The sequence below is a fragment of the Sus scrofa genome, chromosome 5, assembly GCF_054392235.1.
Source record: "Sus scrofa isolate SSC_HxYL_T2T_F1_AM1 chromosome 5, Sscrofa_HxYL_maternal_Yorkshire_Landrace_v2.0, whole genome shotgun sequence".
Taxonomy (NCBI): domain Eukaryota; kingdom Metazoa; phylum Chordata; class Mammalia; order Artiodactyla; family Suidae; genus Sus; species Sus scrofa.
This window is the reverse complement of record NC_139387.1, coordinates 60617761-60634545: the sequence shown is the minus strand read 5'-3', so window position 1 is coordinate 60634545 and position 16785 is coordinate 60617761. Positions and strand designations below refer to the sequence as shown.

At 38.4% G+C, this 16785-nt stretch overlaps 1 protein-coding gene and 1 long non-coding RNA gene across 51 annotated transcripts in view; one reads left to right on the top strand and one right to left on the bottom strand.

The window, feature by feature from the left end:
• PLEKHA5 (pleckstrin homology domain containing A5) overlaps positions 1–16785 on the top strand; it is a 255696-nt gene that overhangs the window by 198151 nt on the left and 40760 nt on the right. For 33 of the 50 annotated variants that reach the window (XM_084956644.1, XM_084956639.1, XM_021092266.2 and 30 more), the window contains one exon: positions 13933–14013. The exons of the other annotated variants lie outside the window; for them this stretch is intronic. In XM_084956644.1, coding sequence (XP_084812770.1) covers positions 13933–14013 — 81 coding nt within the window. The remainder of the gene's footprint in view (positions 1–13932; positions 14014–16785) is intronic. 50 annotated transcript variants of the gene reach the window in all.
• LOC146403389 (uncharacterized) lies at positions 4561–9785 on the bottom strand. The gene is made up of 2 exons (XR_014803790.1): positions 8043–9785; positions 4561–7475 (listed from the first exon to the last, which is right to left on the bottom strand). It is a non-coding gene; the product is annotated as an uncharacterized LOC146403389 (long non-coding RNA).

The following is a 16785-nucleotide window of genomic DNA, read 5'->3' as shown; positions in this document are numbered from 1 at the left end:
AGAGTCTTTTTTGATTATACTAACCTCTAAAACATCCTGAAGAAAAAGTTAGTTTCTAATTTGCAAGTTTTGTAGTAGCATTCAGGTTTATTATTAATTCTTTTATAAATACTAATTTTTTAATGAACTGTGCACTAAAACTACTAGGGACTTTTGAAAGAAGTCTGGTATTCTGTTATTAGTTGCCATGGACATTCTTCATCAGCATGCTTTCTGTATCCTTTCAAGAAACCACAATGTAAAAACTCTATGCAGACAGGAACTCTGACCAATTTTAAACATACTATGCCAAGGGAAATGCAACAAGGAACAGTTAACTGAGTGTATGTAATTGGTACTGAAGCCATTCAAGGTAAAAATCTTAAGAGTACTTTCTTGCATTTTGTTCTTTGTGTTCATGAAGGACAGCTTCGCTATAAGGGAAGAAATGCTAACAAGATGATTGAAAAGATTCTTGATGGCTTTCATTGTTGTCAATTCAGCAACTTCATTCTATTGAGCTATTAAACAAGATCCCATTTTCTCTAATATTTGAAGGGGTCCTAGGGCTTCTATTTTTAGGGATGATTGAGAGCTACAGGAGGTAAGGTTTCCAGGGGGCGTAGAATAGGTGTTTGAAAAATAGCAAACTACAGAAACTGGAAAATTGAAAGTGTGTTATTTAACACTTACTAACCCAAACTAGTTACATGATAACAGAATTCTGTATTTCCTTTTGCCTTGCTATTCAGAGCGATCCTATCTCTCTCTCCCACACACCCCATTCCTCCTTTTTTTTCTTTCTGTCCCTCCCTTCCCCTGCATATATGATCATAGAAATGGTAGAGAGAAGGAGATGACACCAAGAAAATTCTTAAACAGGATATGGCGTGAAAATGGCAGAATGTAAATAAATGGACCGAAGGTAGATGAAAATTTCGAATGTGGAAAGACTTAATGTATGTGTGCCAATACTCTGATCTCTTGTTCTATCTGGTGCTTACACACTTTGATCATGGTTCTCCTGTTTCTTACAAGAAATTAATCTGTCCCTTTTGCTAATGGTTTTCACTTATCTCAACCCTAATTGGAGAAGTTCCCTGTTTCTTGGTATATTCTCTCATCTGAGCACTCATCCACTCTTTGTTTGGGGGGGTTCTATAATGATTTTAATTTTTCCCATTATATCTGGTTTTACAGTGTTCTGTCATTTTTCTACTGTACATCAAGGTGACCCAGTCTCACATACATGTATACATTCTTTTTTCTCACATTATCATGCTCCATCATAAGTGACTAGATATGGTTCCCAGTGCTCTACAGCAGGACATCCACTCATCATTTTGTTACCAAACCAAACTTGAGTCCATTTGCCTGTGCACAGTAAAGCCAATCTACTGACGCCAGATTGTGGTGAAGGAAAGTGCAGTGTTTATTGTAAGGCGCCAAACTAGGAGAATAGGTGGTCAGAAAACCCAAACTCCCAAAGGGTTTCAGCAAAGCATGTTTAAAGGCCAGGTGAGGGAGAGGCGTCCCAGGGTGTACAATCAGCACAATTCTTTGATTGGTTGATGTTGAAGTAAAAGGGCAGTGTCACAGATGGTAACTTTAGTCCTCAGGTGCCAGTAGGGCTGGAAGGCTGTGTGCTCATGATCATCAAGTAGTTTATTTCTTCCATTTTGTAGTGGTTTTAGCATCTGAAAAACAACTGGAAAGATAAATTATTATTTAGGTATTTCAGAGAGGAGCTACAGCAGAGGGCACACGGAAGGGGTCTATCCCAGAGAAGCTCCCTAGTGTTCTGCTTGGTTATAATTTTACTAGTTGTCTCTTCGTTACTCTTCATCTCTAGTTTCTGGACTTCCTTGATGTAGGCCTGTTTGCAGGAAGTTTACTTTGGAAAGTGATTCCAAGGTACTAGAAGGAGTGAGGGGAAGGAGAGAGGGAGGCAGGAATATACTGTCAACTGCCCTAAGCGACTGGATACTTGTTGACAAATGAATAGGAAGATTGCAGAATTACCCAGCTGAACAAGAGAAGAGGGAGGCATTTGTACTCATTCCCATCATCCACTGACCAAGGGTTGAGAGACTTGACTCTCCAGCTATTGAGGTTATGCATACGTGAGCGCCCAGTGGACTCCCAGAATACAGCAAGAGCTAAAACAGGAGATGGGCTAAGAGGATGTAGCGAGGGGCACAAAGGGCGCCTACAACACCTCTCTGCATTTTCTGCTATCTCCAGTTGCTTATGGAGACCTCCATGTGGAAGTTCTGCCTTCATTACATCCCTGACATGTCCAGAATTCAGGTTGTTATCTGATCCCTCAATTCCCTGACCAAAGAACTAAAAGTCAAAATGGTTCAGAAAACTGGTCACCCTTAACCCTTTTGATGTCACAGACATTTATTGAGCACCTCATTCTTGGGGAGGAGCTCACTGGATTTTGAGAAGGATCAGGACCTTTGGCTGATTGCTTAGACCCAGGATGTAAAGTGGTTTTGTCTGCAAGGAGAAAGAGGAAAGGCTCCTCCAGCTGTGGCTCACACAGCCTCTCCCAGCCCAGTGGATGAGAAGGAAAGCAAATGGCAGGCTACCTGGAAGAACTCGGAACATGATGGTCCTTGGCACCCTGCCTGCTGTTCCAACTCTCAAAGGGTGGAGAGTCCACACATTTATCAAAATGGCAGAATTAAGTCATCCAGCCTCCTGAAGCGCATATGAAAGCTAAAAATACCTTGAAAGTTTAAAAGTACTTTAAAAACACTTTTACTGAAAACGGGAAAATCATCCTATATAATTATCTGAACAGACTTTAGCTGACACATCACATCTGCACGGTGCTTAGTTAGGATCTTAGAGGCCGCCAAAACACCTTCTACGTACAGAGCTCCTCCTTACCATTTAGTCACCAAATCCTGGCACTGCTTCAGGTACCTGTCATGTTGTCCTTCTGCTAACTCAGGAAACTTTAAGCTCCCTGTTCCCTACAAAATCAAGTCTCTTTGGGATTTGTTATTCAAAACCCTCATTCCACTGTCACCCCCCTCAACCTGTGAAACACCTCCTCCCCATAAACCCTTTTCTCCAGCCAGCAACTCATTTCTCAGATGCTGCAGAAACACTGCACCCATCCACCCCCACCCCACACACTTTCTCTACACCTGTCCAGCATCTGTCCATCCTCATAGCTTAAGCTTCACGTTACAGTTTTCAAGCACTGTCACATACTGTGTCCCACTTGGCTCTGCAGCATGTGGCCAGTTACCTTCTCCCCCCCATTCAGTCAGGTTGAATGACTTGTCCACAATCACAAAGCGAGAATGAATACCTTATATTGATGAAATTTCTTTCTTTTTCTTAAATCTTTTTTTTTTTTTTTTTTTTTTTTTTGTCTTTTGTCTTTTGTCTTTTTAGGGCCGCATCCATGGCACATGGAGGTTCCCAGGCTAAGGGTCTAATCAGAGCTGCAGCCACCCACCTACACCACAGCCACAGCAGCGCCAGATCCGAGCTGCATCTGAGACCTACACCACAGCTCACGGCAATGCTGGACCCTTGACCCGCTGGGTGAGGCCAGGGATCAAACCAGCAACCTTCTGGTTCCTAGTCAGATTCGTTTCTGCTGTGCCATGATGGGAACTCCCATAAATCTATTTTTACTTCCTCCAAAAGCAGTAGAGTTATTCTTAGAATGTATCTCTTTGAGGTTGCCGATCTTTGTAAGCTGAGGTATAATATCACCTCCGGGTTACCTACTGGTTATTTTCCTATTTAACAAGATTGGAAAATGAAAACAGAATTCCCCACACCTCCTAAAATGCATAATATTTATGCATTTTTATAAAAGCAAATATTTTATAGCCCAATTATTGTAGCTTTTGTTTGATTCTATCTTATTTTAATTTTTTTTTCAGAAAGTTTATTTAGCAGAGATTTATGGAGCTCAATGTAAGGCAGGATGTCAGAGCTTACAAAGTAGAATTCTTAAATGATTTTAAAAGCCCAGGAAGGAAATAAAGTTGAGCATAAGTGCCAAAAACATTTCTGGGATCAACCTAAGAATGTGATTATGTAGTTAAAACATAAGCTGATAAATCTTTGAATTAATGACAGGAATTCTGCTACTCGGTGCCAGTTCTAATTCAGTACGAATACGATTGCTGTTAATAAAATATGGATCCTGGAGTTCCCGTCGTGGTGCAGTGGTTAACGAATCCGACTAAGAACCATGAGGTTGCAGGTTCAGTCCCTGCCCTTGCTCAGTGGGTTAAGGATCCGGCGTTGCCGTGAGCTGTGGTGTAGGTTGCAGACGCAGCTCGGATCCCGCGTTGCTGTGGCTCTGGCGTAGGCCAGTGGCTACAGCTCCAATTGGACCCCTAGCCTGGGAACCTCCATATGCCGCGGGAGCGGCCCAAGAAATAGCAACAATAACAACAACAACAACAAAAAAAAAAGACAAAAGACAAAAAAAAATAAAATAAAATAAAATATGGATCCTATATCTAGAAGATATTTTAAATTTGATTTAAAGATCAAATATATCTTACAATAGGTTTACCCATGGCCAAAACAAATACCTTTTTTTTTTTTTTTTTTTTTTAATAACAGAGATGTAAGATTCTCACTTTGGGAGTATTTTTTCCCTTTAAAACGGCATCATTCTACAAAATGCTTGCAAAGAGGAGGAAAAAATAACCATTTTCAACATTGTATCCATGAGAAACCATTTTTACAAAATGGATTTTCGAGTTCTTTATTTCTGGTTGCCTGGGGATGCCAGGAATAAAGATGGTAGCATCAGGTAATAATACATTACTTGAAATTCAAGGATCGGTAGTTTTGAAAAAAAAAGTTATTAATCAAGGAAAGTAGATTTAAGCCACTGAAGAAAAAATCAAATCTATGAAATTTATCCTGTAGCCAAAAGGATTCTAATTTTAAAAAAAATTTTATAGGCTCATAGATGAGAGATGAAACTCACTGAAGTAAGTTATATAGGTAAATTATTTGGAAAGGCACTAGCCTAGCCCTTCAAAATTTCCTTCAAAATATATGCACAGGTGTATATCTCAAAATGGTGGCTTTAAAAATTCAGCAAGTTAAATAAGGTGGTGAATATAGAGATTACCCTTCTTTTGTTCTGCTGGATTAGAGGTATTTTCATAATGTTTCTCGGTAAAGGGACCTTATTCCTGAAGCCAGTACTTACAGCATCAGTCAGTTTAGAAATGCTTCTTTTTTTTTTTTTCCCTTTAAGGGACTATCAGATACACTTGACTGACTTCTGTGTTAGCGTCCCAATTTGTTTCTTTTTTTTAATCTATCTTTCTTCCTTGAAGAAAGAGAGGAAATATTATATAGTCTAGCTATATATTTTAAAGTACCATTGATTTTTCTGAATATATAATAATAATATTTTTCCCAAGGGTTTCCCATTAGATAACATATATATCCTGGAAAACTTGTTCTGATTGCTTTAAAATTCCCAAAGTAACAGGCCTCCATACTTTTCCCCATCAGTTATAAAGAGACTTATTTACATTCTGCTATTTAAAAAGTCACTTCAGATTTTCCTGCTTCCTGTTAAACAATGAAAGGTTTCAATAGGGAGTCATACCCTTCAATCTCGGGTTCTTGGACTTTCAGATGTGCCTGGAGTTGAGAGTGGAAGGCGTTTACATTGTCATTATCCAAATGACCTGTTTATAAAGGCCCCTGCATTCCTCACAGCTTCACCCCTGGGCATGTCAAATGTCTTAGCCTTTTATTTTTGCCACACATCTTAAGAGTTTATTGATCTAGACACAGGAGGACATTCTTGAGAGATGGATTCTTCAGTGATTAGGCTATCAGGGGTTTGGGCTATTGTTAAGCTAGATTCCCAACTTAAAAATTCTTTTTCTAAGAGGTCCTTAAGAACTCAGGAAAAGTCCATTTTCTCTTCAAATGGAAAATGACAGCACAGAAATGAGTCTTCTCATTGGTTATCAGTGAAGGACAAAAGCTCTGTGGGATGGATAGAAATCATCCAGACTGCTTGCTTTTAAGAAAAAAAACAGTGGAGTTGTTGTTGTTGTTAGCACAGAATTCAGACCCAAGGAATCTCGGTGACTAGACAGAGCTTGAGCAAGTGTTTTACCTTCTGGGAGTGAGATCAAAATCTAGGGGGAAATTATACTTATTTTACTGGCCTAGAACTTCTAGACATACTGAAATAGTAGCCACTAGCCCAATGTAACTATTTAAATTAGTTGCCTTTTTATAAAAGTAAAATTCATTTCCCCAGTCACATGGTTCACAATTTCAAATAGACGACATTTCTGTCGTTGGTCATTGCAGAAAGTTTTGTTGGACAGTGCTATTCTAGATGATTTATTATATAAACTTTTCAAAGAGCAATTAAGCCACTGCTTAACCGCTTCTTATACCTAAAAGGGGAGTGCAGAATTAATCTTCCCAAGGATGAATTATACAAATGATTATCCTGCTCTGCTCACTGCTAATCTCTTTCTCTTTCCTGCCCCTCCCCCTAAAAATTATGCAGGAGCATTTATCTAATGAGTTACAATATCTCGTGTTCCTTCTGCATTCCTAGTGTCTATTTCTGTAGAGATAGAGATTTGGAAAGGGATATTAGAAATTGCTGGAATAATAGAACAACTGATAGTTGGAAATTGGATTCCTAGCTAATACCCCCAGATCTTCTGTGATTCTGCTGAGTCCACTAGATCTATTAAGGAGGTTAAATTGCTTAATGCTTTATTTCATACAAAGATGAGAATATTTTAATCTACACGCAATATACTTAGGTTTAGTTCGTTAGTTTGAAGTTTTTCATCTTTTGATAGTTGCACAGATATCCTGACCAGTATTTAGTACCAACTCCTCAGGACCTTAAAAAATTCCATATTGATGATGCTGAGTTGGTCCTCAGTTACTTGAATTAGTGCCAGGATAGGACCCTGGTTTCTCAAGCCTGATTTCCTATCAGAACTATTAGTGGATCTTCAGAAAGTAGTCTCAAGGCCCTTTGCCCCCCAGCCCCCACTCAGACTTGCAGAGCCCACCCATCCCTCCATGTCTTAAAATCCCCACAGGTGATTTCTTTTTCCCCCCCAGTCAGGTTTGAGAACTACAGAGGTAACTCTTTAATAATCATAGATAATCATTATGACAAGGAACACCCAAGAAAGAGGAGACGGCTGGGTTTTTTTGAAACCTAAACACTATCCTACTGCTTCCTAACCTTTTTCATGGACAACACATAGAAAAGTGGTGATGTTTGTACACACCTTGACAGAAACTGGAGGCAGTGCTGTCAGGAGCATGTTGGGCCCTCTGAGGACTGAGGTGTCCCCGACCCCACACACCTGGAACCCTTTCCCAGCCCACAGGTCTCAGTGGGGAAGTTCTGTTCAAGATCTTACCAGCCATGACATTGTTGCTTAGTATTGTGTTAAGGTTTTTTTATTCTTTTGTTTTTATGGCTGCACCTGCGGCATATGGAAGTTCCCAGGCTAGGGGTCAAATCAAAGCTGTAGCTGTCGGCCTACACCACAGCCACAACAATGTGAGATCCAAGCCGCATCTGCAGCCCCCACCACAGTTCACAGCAACTCTGGTTCCTTTAACCCACTAAGCAAGGCCAGGGATCAAACCCATATCCTCATAGATTCTTAACCCACTGAGTCACAATGGGAACTCCCTTGAGTAAGTTTTTTGGTGATGTTTTCTTTCTTTTTTTTTTTTTTTTCCTTGCATATAGAGTTCAGATCCAAGCCATAGTCGGGGCCTACACTGCTATACCAAATCCTCTAACCCACTTTGCTGGCCCAGGATCTAACACATGTCCTGGCACTGTAGAAACATTGCTGAACCTGGTGCTCCGTAGCAGGGCCTCCTGGTGATGAGTTTTTAAATCAAGATATTTCTTGGAGTTCCTATCACGGCACAGTGGAAATGATCCAACTAGGAACCATCCCTGGCCTCGCTCAGTGGATTAAGGATCCGGCGTTGCCGTGAGCCGTGGTGTAGGCCAGCAGCTGCAGTTCCAATTTGACCCCTAGCCTGGGAACCTCCATATGTTGTGGATATGGCCCTAAAAAGACAAAAGACAAAAAAAAAAAAAAAAAAGATATTTCCAACAGCAACACAAAGGATGCTCTATATTCATACTAGCCCAGCTTACCTCAAAACAAAAGAGGCCAGAGTTAAGGATCAGATTTTCTAGGTGGTTTTTGTAAACATTTGGACTTAGCAGTTTCAAGTAAAAGTAAGTGTTTTTGTTGTAAACAGAAATGTATTGGCATCGCTGCAGTGTACCTCCAAGATATTTCCCCTTAAGTTTTCTTAATTGTTGCTGGAGTTAATTATGAAAACAGTGTAATGCCTCCTGAATCATACATTCTCATTTTTATTGTTATAAAATAATGGACCTTTTATAATAACTTTATAGTTTAGAAATTAACTGGAACCTAAACCTATATTATTACCTTTTACTTCAAAGAAGGAATTAAAGCAGGAAGCAAAGCATTAACTCATTTTCAAGTAAGTTATTAAACATCCCCCACATATTAACCAGTCTTTCTCTTGCTCTGATTCCTTAAAACAAAAGTATGTCAGCTATTAGCACCAGTACCTGAATGCTTTCCAGGGTTCTTGTAGTAGTCAGACCAGAAGAGAATTGCTGAATGGTCCATCTTTTTTTTTTCTCCCTCAAGAACTTGAGCATGAAATTCCAAGGTGCTCATAGAGTGTTATGTATATTTTTAGGTCATATTTTACTGCTTTAATTCAAAAACTATAAAGTTTATGTAGCAAAAGCCAGATAGAATGTCCTGTTTCAGTATAAGTTACAGAAATGAGTCTGTATCTAAGTATTAAAATATAGTTATTTCAGAGGAGATATAGTGAAATAAAAGACTGGCCTATTCCTGGGATCTCTTTGGGAAGAAAGCAAATCTAGTATTTCCAGTTCAGCAAATCTGGAAAGAGGGAAAATTCAATCAGATCATGGAAATTGTTGACTGGGAACCAAACTCCCACTGTACGGGATCCTGAGTTGTGTTTAGCTGGCCTCAGCTGTTGCATGCCACGCACAAAGAGACCACCGCTACACGCAGGACCACGCCCCTCTGCAGACCTTTCTTACAGGGCCACCACCCAGTCATCCTAACAGCCCTTGGTCAGATGTCAGATGGGGGGGATACCCAAGGAATTCTGAAATGGTCCTACTGCTTCTACCTTCCGATGGATAGACTTTTCCCATCTCTCCAACTGGAGTGAAATGTGAAATCCCAAGACTATGTGAGCTGAAGAATAGTCTCTGTTATCAAATTACATTTGACTTACTTTAACACGTTCTTAAAGAACATGGTAGTTACTTCTACCAAAGGAATCTTTAGACCAGCCTGTCACCTTGATGTTTTTTATATTGTCCATGTCAAAGATTTTCAAGTTGCAGGTTTTAATTACCTGGGAATCAGGGTGTCTGTTCTTGGCAAGCTCCTCAAGTGATTTTGGGTTAAGAACCACTGGTTGAAATAAGGAGTTTCCACTGTGGCTCAGTGTGTCAAGAATCCAAGTAGTGTTGATGAGGATGGGGGTTCAATCCCTGGCCTCTCAGTGGGTAAAGGACCCAGCATCGCTGCAAGCTGCAGTGTAGGTCACAGATGTGGCTCAGATCCGGTGTTTTCATGGCTGTAGGCCTATATGTGCAGCTCCAGTTCAACCCAAGCCCACCCAGGAACTTCCATAGGCTGCAGGTGAGATTATAAAAAGGAAAAGAAAGAAAAAGAAATAAACTTGAATTCTGATTTCTGAAGTAGCCAGTAATAAAAAAGAAAAAAGATATTATAAGGTAGTCATAGGTTTTTACGAATGTATTGGGGTAGCTTATTTAGTTAGTTAACATTCCTTCCAGTAAATTTCTGATATAGATACAGATTTATAAGGCAGAATAAAGATTTTGAGAATAGTTTCCTAGATCAGGACCTCACTGCATTAAGGGACTCCAACAGCCTTGAACATGCTGTGAACATATGTGCTAAGATTTTCTCTTAACCTCTTTGTGTCACCAAGGGGTGTTTTCTAGAGCCTGTATTTGTTCCATTAAGTTGTTTATTTCATGTTTAAATATTTTTATCCCTGACTCATCTGTAACGTTTTTTAAATTAGAAAAGTAGTATCGGTAGTTCCCGTCATGGCTCAGTGGTTAACGAATCCGACTAGGGACCATGAGGTTGCGGGTTCGATCCCTGGCCTTGCTCAGTGGGTTAAGGATCCAGCGTTGCCGTGAGCTGTGGAGTAGGTTGCAGACGCAGCTCGGACCCCGCGTTGCTGTGTCTCTCGTGCAGGCCGGTGGCTACAGCTCCGATGGGACCCCTAACCTGGGAACCTCCATATGCCGCGGGAGTGGCCCTAGAAAAGGCAAAACCACAAAAAAAAAAAAAAAAAAAAGAAAAGTAGTTATCGGGAGTTCCCGTCATGGCTCAGTGGTTAACGAATCCGACTAGGGACCATGAGGTTTCAGGTTTGATCCCTGGCCTCGCTCAGTGGGTTAAGGATCCAACATTACCATGAGCTGTGGTGTAGTTCGCAGACAAGGCTCGGATCTGGCGTTGCTGTGGCTCTGGCATAGGCCAGCAGCTACAGCTCCAATTAGATCCCTAGCCTGGGAACCTCCATATGCCACACGAGTGGCCTTTAAAGACAAAAAAAAAAATAAAAAGAAAAGAAAAGCAGTATCTACTCAATGGAGAAAATCTGGAAAATGTAAACAAGTATAGAAAAAGAAAAAATAATAATCCACAGTCCCACAATTCAAAATAATTGCTGCTAACATTTTTCATTTCTTTGATGTACTAAATTGTCCCTTTCCAAAGATGGTTTCTGCTTTTAATATTTAGGATTTGATGTATACATTTGAAAGTTTTCATAATGAAAAAGTCAACTCCAGAAATTATCTCAGAGACACTATCCAGTTTATATACTTGAAATGTTATTTTTTGTCAGACAAATACTCTATGTTATTTATATGTGAAATCTAAAAAATAAAACGAATGAATATAACAAAACAGAAACAAACTCACAGACATAGAAAGCAAATTACTGCTTACCTGTGGGAAGATGGAAGTGGAGAGGGATCATATAGAGGTAGGTGACTAAGAGGTACAAATTACTATGTATAAAATAAATGAGCTACAAAGATATCTTGTATAGCACAAGGTGTATAACCAATACTTTATGATAACTTTAGGGAGTTTCCGTCATGGCTCAACAGTAACAAATCCAACTAGTATCCATGAGGACCAGGGTTCAATCTTTGGCGTCACTCAGTGGGTTAATGATCTGGCATTGGGGTGAGCCGTGATGTAGGTTATAGACACAGCTCAAATGTGGCATTGCTGAGGCTGTGGTGTAGGCCGGCAGCTGTATCTCCGATTCAGTCCCTAGCCTGGGAACTTCCATGTGCCTCAGGTGTGGCTCTAAAAAGACAAAAACAAAAAACGAAAAACAAACCCAAAAAACAAAAACTTTAAATGGGTTATAATCTATAAAAATACTGAATCACCGTGTTGCACACCTTTCTGAAAATAATATATTTTAAATCAACAATACTTCAATCTTTTTTTTTTTAATGTTATTTTTGCTCTTGGTATTTTGTTTTGTTTTTGTTTTTTCTGTTTTTAAGTCAGTGTCTTCTTCTTGCAAGATCCCTTCTTGGTGACTTACTATATAATGATCTTTGACAGGTAAATTAAACTGAGGCATTTTTAAATCATAGCCATGGCTTCCCTCTATAACATGCACATTGACCCTCTCCAAGTATTTGACTAGTTAAATCCGGCTTGATTGCCCTTCTCCAGAAACCATATTGTCTCTTCTCCCTTTTTAAAAGACGTTTTTTAAAGTAAACTCCTCAGGCCTAGCGTCTGAACAGTAGTAATACTGAAGCACCACTTAAAAGTAGGAGTCGTGTCAGCCATGTGATAGTGGCCTATTTGTAGTGCCAGATTTCCAAGACTCCAGGGCAGTTTCTTTTAACATTTGGATACTATCTGATCTGCATTTTTTCTTAACATTCATTCTCCCAACCTTCTTTTGAACCACCACCTCCCCACCTAATCTCTCAGTCATGGATTCTTCTAATTTTCTTGGCATGCTATTGAAAAATAGCGGATTGGAGTTCCCTTAATGGCTCAGTGGTTTACCAACCTGACTAGGATCCATGAGGATGCAGATGCGATCGCTGGACTTGCTCAGTGGGTTAGGAATTCGGTGTTGCTGTGAGCTGTGGGGTAGGTCGCAGGCTTGGCTCAGATCCCATATTGCTGTGGCTGTGGTGTAGGCCAGCAGCTGTAGCTCCAATTCGACCTCTAGCCTGGGAACCTCCATATGTGGCTAGTGTGGCCCTAAAATAAGCAAAAAGAAAAAAAAAAAAAAAAAGAATAGAGACTTAAGCTACGTGTATAAGGCAAAGTATGTACCAATGCAGTCGAATAATTAAGCCAAAACAGAATAATGCAGTTACACTTTATTCCAAGATCAACCTTTGGTTAAGATAACTAGCATTCCTTTAAAACATAAACTTTAAAATATAGTGAGGTCTTAAATTTCTGTAATTAAAGCTGTCTTTCTGCTAAGGAAAAATTTATAGTTGCCTATTTATTACTTTCCAACACTGTAAAATTTTATCTTGTCCTGCCTGTCAATACAGTTCCTTCCTGTGTGGCTGAAATTCACCTATAAATGCCTTGGTCCCTTATTGAAGTTTGAATTTAACTAATATGTAAATGAGTAGATTTAAAAATAAATTATTTAGCTTGAATAAAATGTCTTTAAAGCAAATTAAACCAGTCACAGGAGCTCTAATTTGACAACCAAACAGATATTATTGACATGAAACATTGGTAACTAGACCAAAAATGAAACTGTCTCTATAGACAGTTTTCAAGATTTAATTTTTACTTATGCATTTAGTCTTAAGATTTGTAAACTTTTGTTGCAGATTTAGCTGAATCAGTAAAGTAGCATTTGTTAACCGTGATAGAAATGCTTAGGCTTAGTGGGGGCATGAACATTAGATAAACTAAATGTCGCAAATTGCAATTACAAACAGACTTGTCTGCTTACAAATGGTACAGATGGTGTTGTTGGCCTTTTACACTCTCTGTGTAATGGTGATTGTCTTTTGAATGCTTTAACTCTTGAGTCCAGAGCCTGCTAACACAGGTATTTTTTAGAGGCAGTAATTAAGTACAATACAGCTGGAAATGTGAAACACGGTTTCAGCCTTCTATGGAGCCAGGGAGATTCACTGACTCTACTAAATAAATTTTAGTTTGCATGACCTTGAAATCATTCTACATATAGTATTAGATTGTGAGAAAATCCAAAATAGAGTATATATAAATATCTATCAAGATTAATTTTAATAAAATGTGTGATTTCCAAGTGACAGGATATATTATTATATTAGAAAATGGTAATATTTGTAGAGAACTAAGTTTTTTCCTGAATAACCTTATCAAGAACTAAATACCATTTTAGGCTTTTTTACTGAATTAGGAATCGATGAAATCATGCCATTTTTCTCCTTTTAAGTTTATAGCTTGTCACCTTTTAGTTCATCCTTTGAATCTTGATGCTTTTATCATCTATTCTAGTATATATAGGAATATTCATTAATTGACAATCTTTATGTTTATAAAGTAAACCTTGTATTGCAATTAGTAAGCTTTTTCATAACCTTGGAGGTATTTTTACAGCGTTCAATTTAATACTTGTTTGAAATGGTTTATATTGATTCTGTACAACCGTGGGGTAAAATGTAAACAAGTGCACTATTAGGAAGATATTAAAGTAGAGGCTATATTTACAGTGTCGTCTTTCAAATCTAGCTGTGCTGTAAACTGATGTTTGCTGTATGCTCCTCCTGATTTGAAATAGATGAAAGAAAATGAACCTATTATCACCATGGTTCACACAATGATTGAGAACTCGGCGCTAAGACCCCAACTGTACCAGCAAGTAAGGTCTTGGACAGTGAATGATACTGCTTTATCATCTGCAAAATCCCTCAGTGACAGTTTTGGTTTATCCTCAGAGTTACTCATAACATTAGTCTTTTTTCTTAATCCATTTTTTGTTCATGTCCTTTTGGAAAAATGCAATTCATCCCTGCTTTTCAAGATGCTGCAGTTCCTAGCATGGCTTTGCTGAACATTTTGCTGTTGAATATTAAGTGTGCCATTTTCCTGAAGTTTTTGTGCAGAGTATTTGATTGATATGTACTTGGAGGTCTGCAGTACATTTGCAAAATTGTTACTAACTTGCCATTAATTTTGGTTAACTCTAAAAGCATTATAACTGATTTTTAGGGAAAACTTTATTTTAAAAAAATGTTTTTTTCCTTTCAGGGGCAGCCTCCCCAACCACTGCCACCCCCGCCCTACCCCCAGCCATGTTTTAGGAATAGATAATATTTGTCTGGGAGTTATTTAAATCTTTGCTGCTATACTGCAGTATGGTACAACCTAAAGATAGCCCTTTCTTACTATACAGGAGTGTCTTCTCCCTGAATTCTTTTCCCTCTTACGTGGTCATCACAATAGCCATGTCTTACCTCCATTCTTTTCCCTAACTCAAAATACATGCCTTGGAGTTGGCTGGCTTTAATTTAGGACCTTGGTAATCTGCAGATCTGCAAACGAAGTCATTTTATACATTCCTCTTCAATTTTTTTGTATTTCATGGTCTAAATGTTCTTAGCTATGTGTTTTGCAACATCAGCTTCTTCCACTTCAACACCCTCAACTTACTGTGGCCTCTGACCTGTTACAATACTTGAAAAACCATACAGAAGAAGAAACTTAACTAACATGAAAAATGAATTGATATTTTGATTTAAATATGTCAAAGCACCTGGTAAAAAGAAATCCCTTGAGTTCACACTGGCCATAAAGGCCTTCAGATTGCTTCAGGCGCCCTGGGGTCTGCATCATGGGCCTTGTAACTGGGAAACTGAAGCAGTTAGTGGGAGGGTGGCTCTCATTTCTGAGCACAGTTTTCAAAGTTAAAAGTATGTTATGTGATTGAGCAGTTTTTAATTTGCAGGAAGGAGATAAAGTATCAAATCTTTAAACAGCTTTACTTTTCAGAAGAAAAGGGAATCTTTCCATTCATTCCGGAAAGCCATACTGAGAGCCTTAACTTAGCATTTGTTCTGGAATTTGTTTTGCTTTTTCAGCATCTGAAGCTGTCAGTTTCTCATTTTATATAATGCTAATTGAGAGGCGTTTTGTTCTAATAGGTTATCTTTTCATTCTTCACATTTGGCTCATTTCCAGTGAGAGTGAAAGCCAGGTTTTATTTTTGGTTTTTCTTTTTTTAATACAGATCAGTAATCAAGGCTGATGATATAGAAGTCATCGCTGATTGAAATCACTCAGCTAGGAGTTCCCTTTGTGGCTCAGCCATAATGAACCTGACTAGTATCCGTGAGGACTCGGGTTTGATCTCTGGCCTTGCTCAGTGTGTTAAGGATGTGGTGTTGCCCTGAGCTGCAGTGTAGGTCTCAGACAGCTTGGATCCAGTGTGGCTGTGGCTGTAGAGTAGGCCAGCAGCTGCAGTTCCACCTAGTCTAGGAACTTTCATATGTGCCAGGTGCAGTCCTTAAAAAGAAAATTAATAAGTAAATAAGTAAATAAATAAATAAATGTATTTCTATAAATTGAAATAAACTTTTATTTTTTTCTCCACATTTCCCTTATTATGTTATTATTCAAAGAAAATATCATTTTCACACTTGTGATGGTTTGCTTTTCTGACATTGCACTGCGGTGCTATGTTAATAGGTTCCTGAAATTTAGCTGAAAATAAAGTGGCAGTATTTATGACCAGTTTTTCTGAATCATAGCAGTTCCAGTGGAGGTTCCAGGAGAACCTCCATGTTTGCATTTTCTCAGAAGAAAGAGGACACCTGAGTACCTAGGCAGTAATTTTCATAAATTTGTCAAATAAAAAGGGCTTAAAACTGAGTCAAAGCAAATGCTAAGTGAGCATCAAGTTGAAAGATTCCTCTGTGTTTATTAATCATTCTGCCACCTTCACAAGTGTAGTTTTGTACCAAAATGGTAACATAATTAGTATCAATGAAATTAATCACATGATAAATAGCTGCTTTAAAGGATACAGACTAATTAGCAAATACCTCCAACCCTATGAGCATTTTTTAGTTTTCCTAGGATATAGTGTCAAATTTTATCATGTGTTTCCATAAAAATATTTTTTGTGTTTTATATGCATATTATTATACTTTAAATATATATATTTCACATACTTAAAAGAGATGATATGGACAGTTGAATTTTTTCAATTTTATGGTTTTTATTTTTTCCATTATAATTGATTTACAGAATTTATAGACAGTTGAAGTTTGACAAAAGTGATTTGGTTTCAACCTGATGTCAAGCCAGTTTTTAAAAAGTATATTATAAGATACCTTACTATTAAAAAGTTCTGACTTGCTAAATAAAATGTAGCACATATTCTTATACAGTCAATAAATCTATATAATCTCATATTGAAGCTTTAGCATTTCTCAAACTTGTATAATTACCACAGGCCCCTTTCACTTATTTTTCTAGTGTTGCTGAGGTACCTGCAAGTCGGGTTCATAACCTGCAGACCACAAGGGGAAACCACAAGTTTCCATTTTAAAGTGCTTTTCTTTTTTTCTTTTGACCCTGAGACGTAAGATACAATTCATACTTAATCTAGATGTAGCATTATCCACTAGTT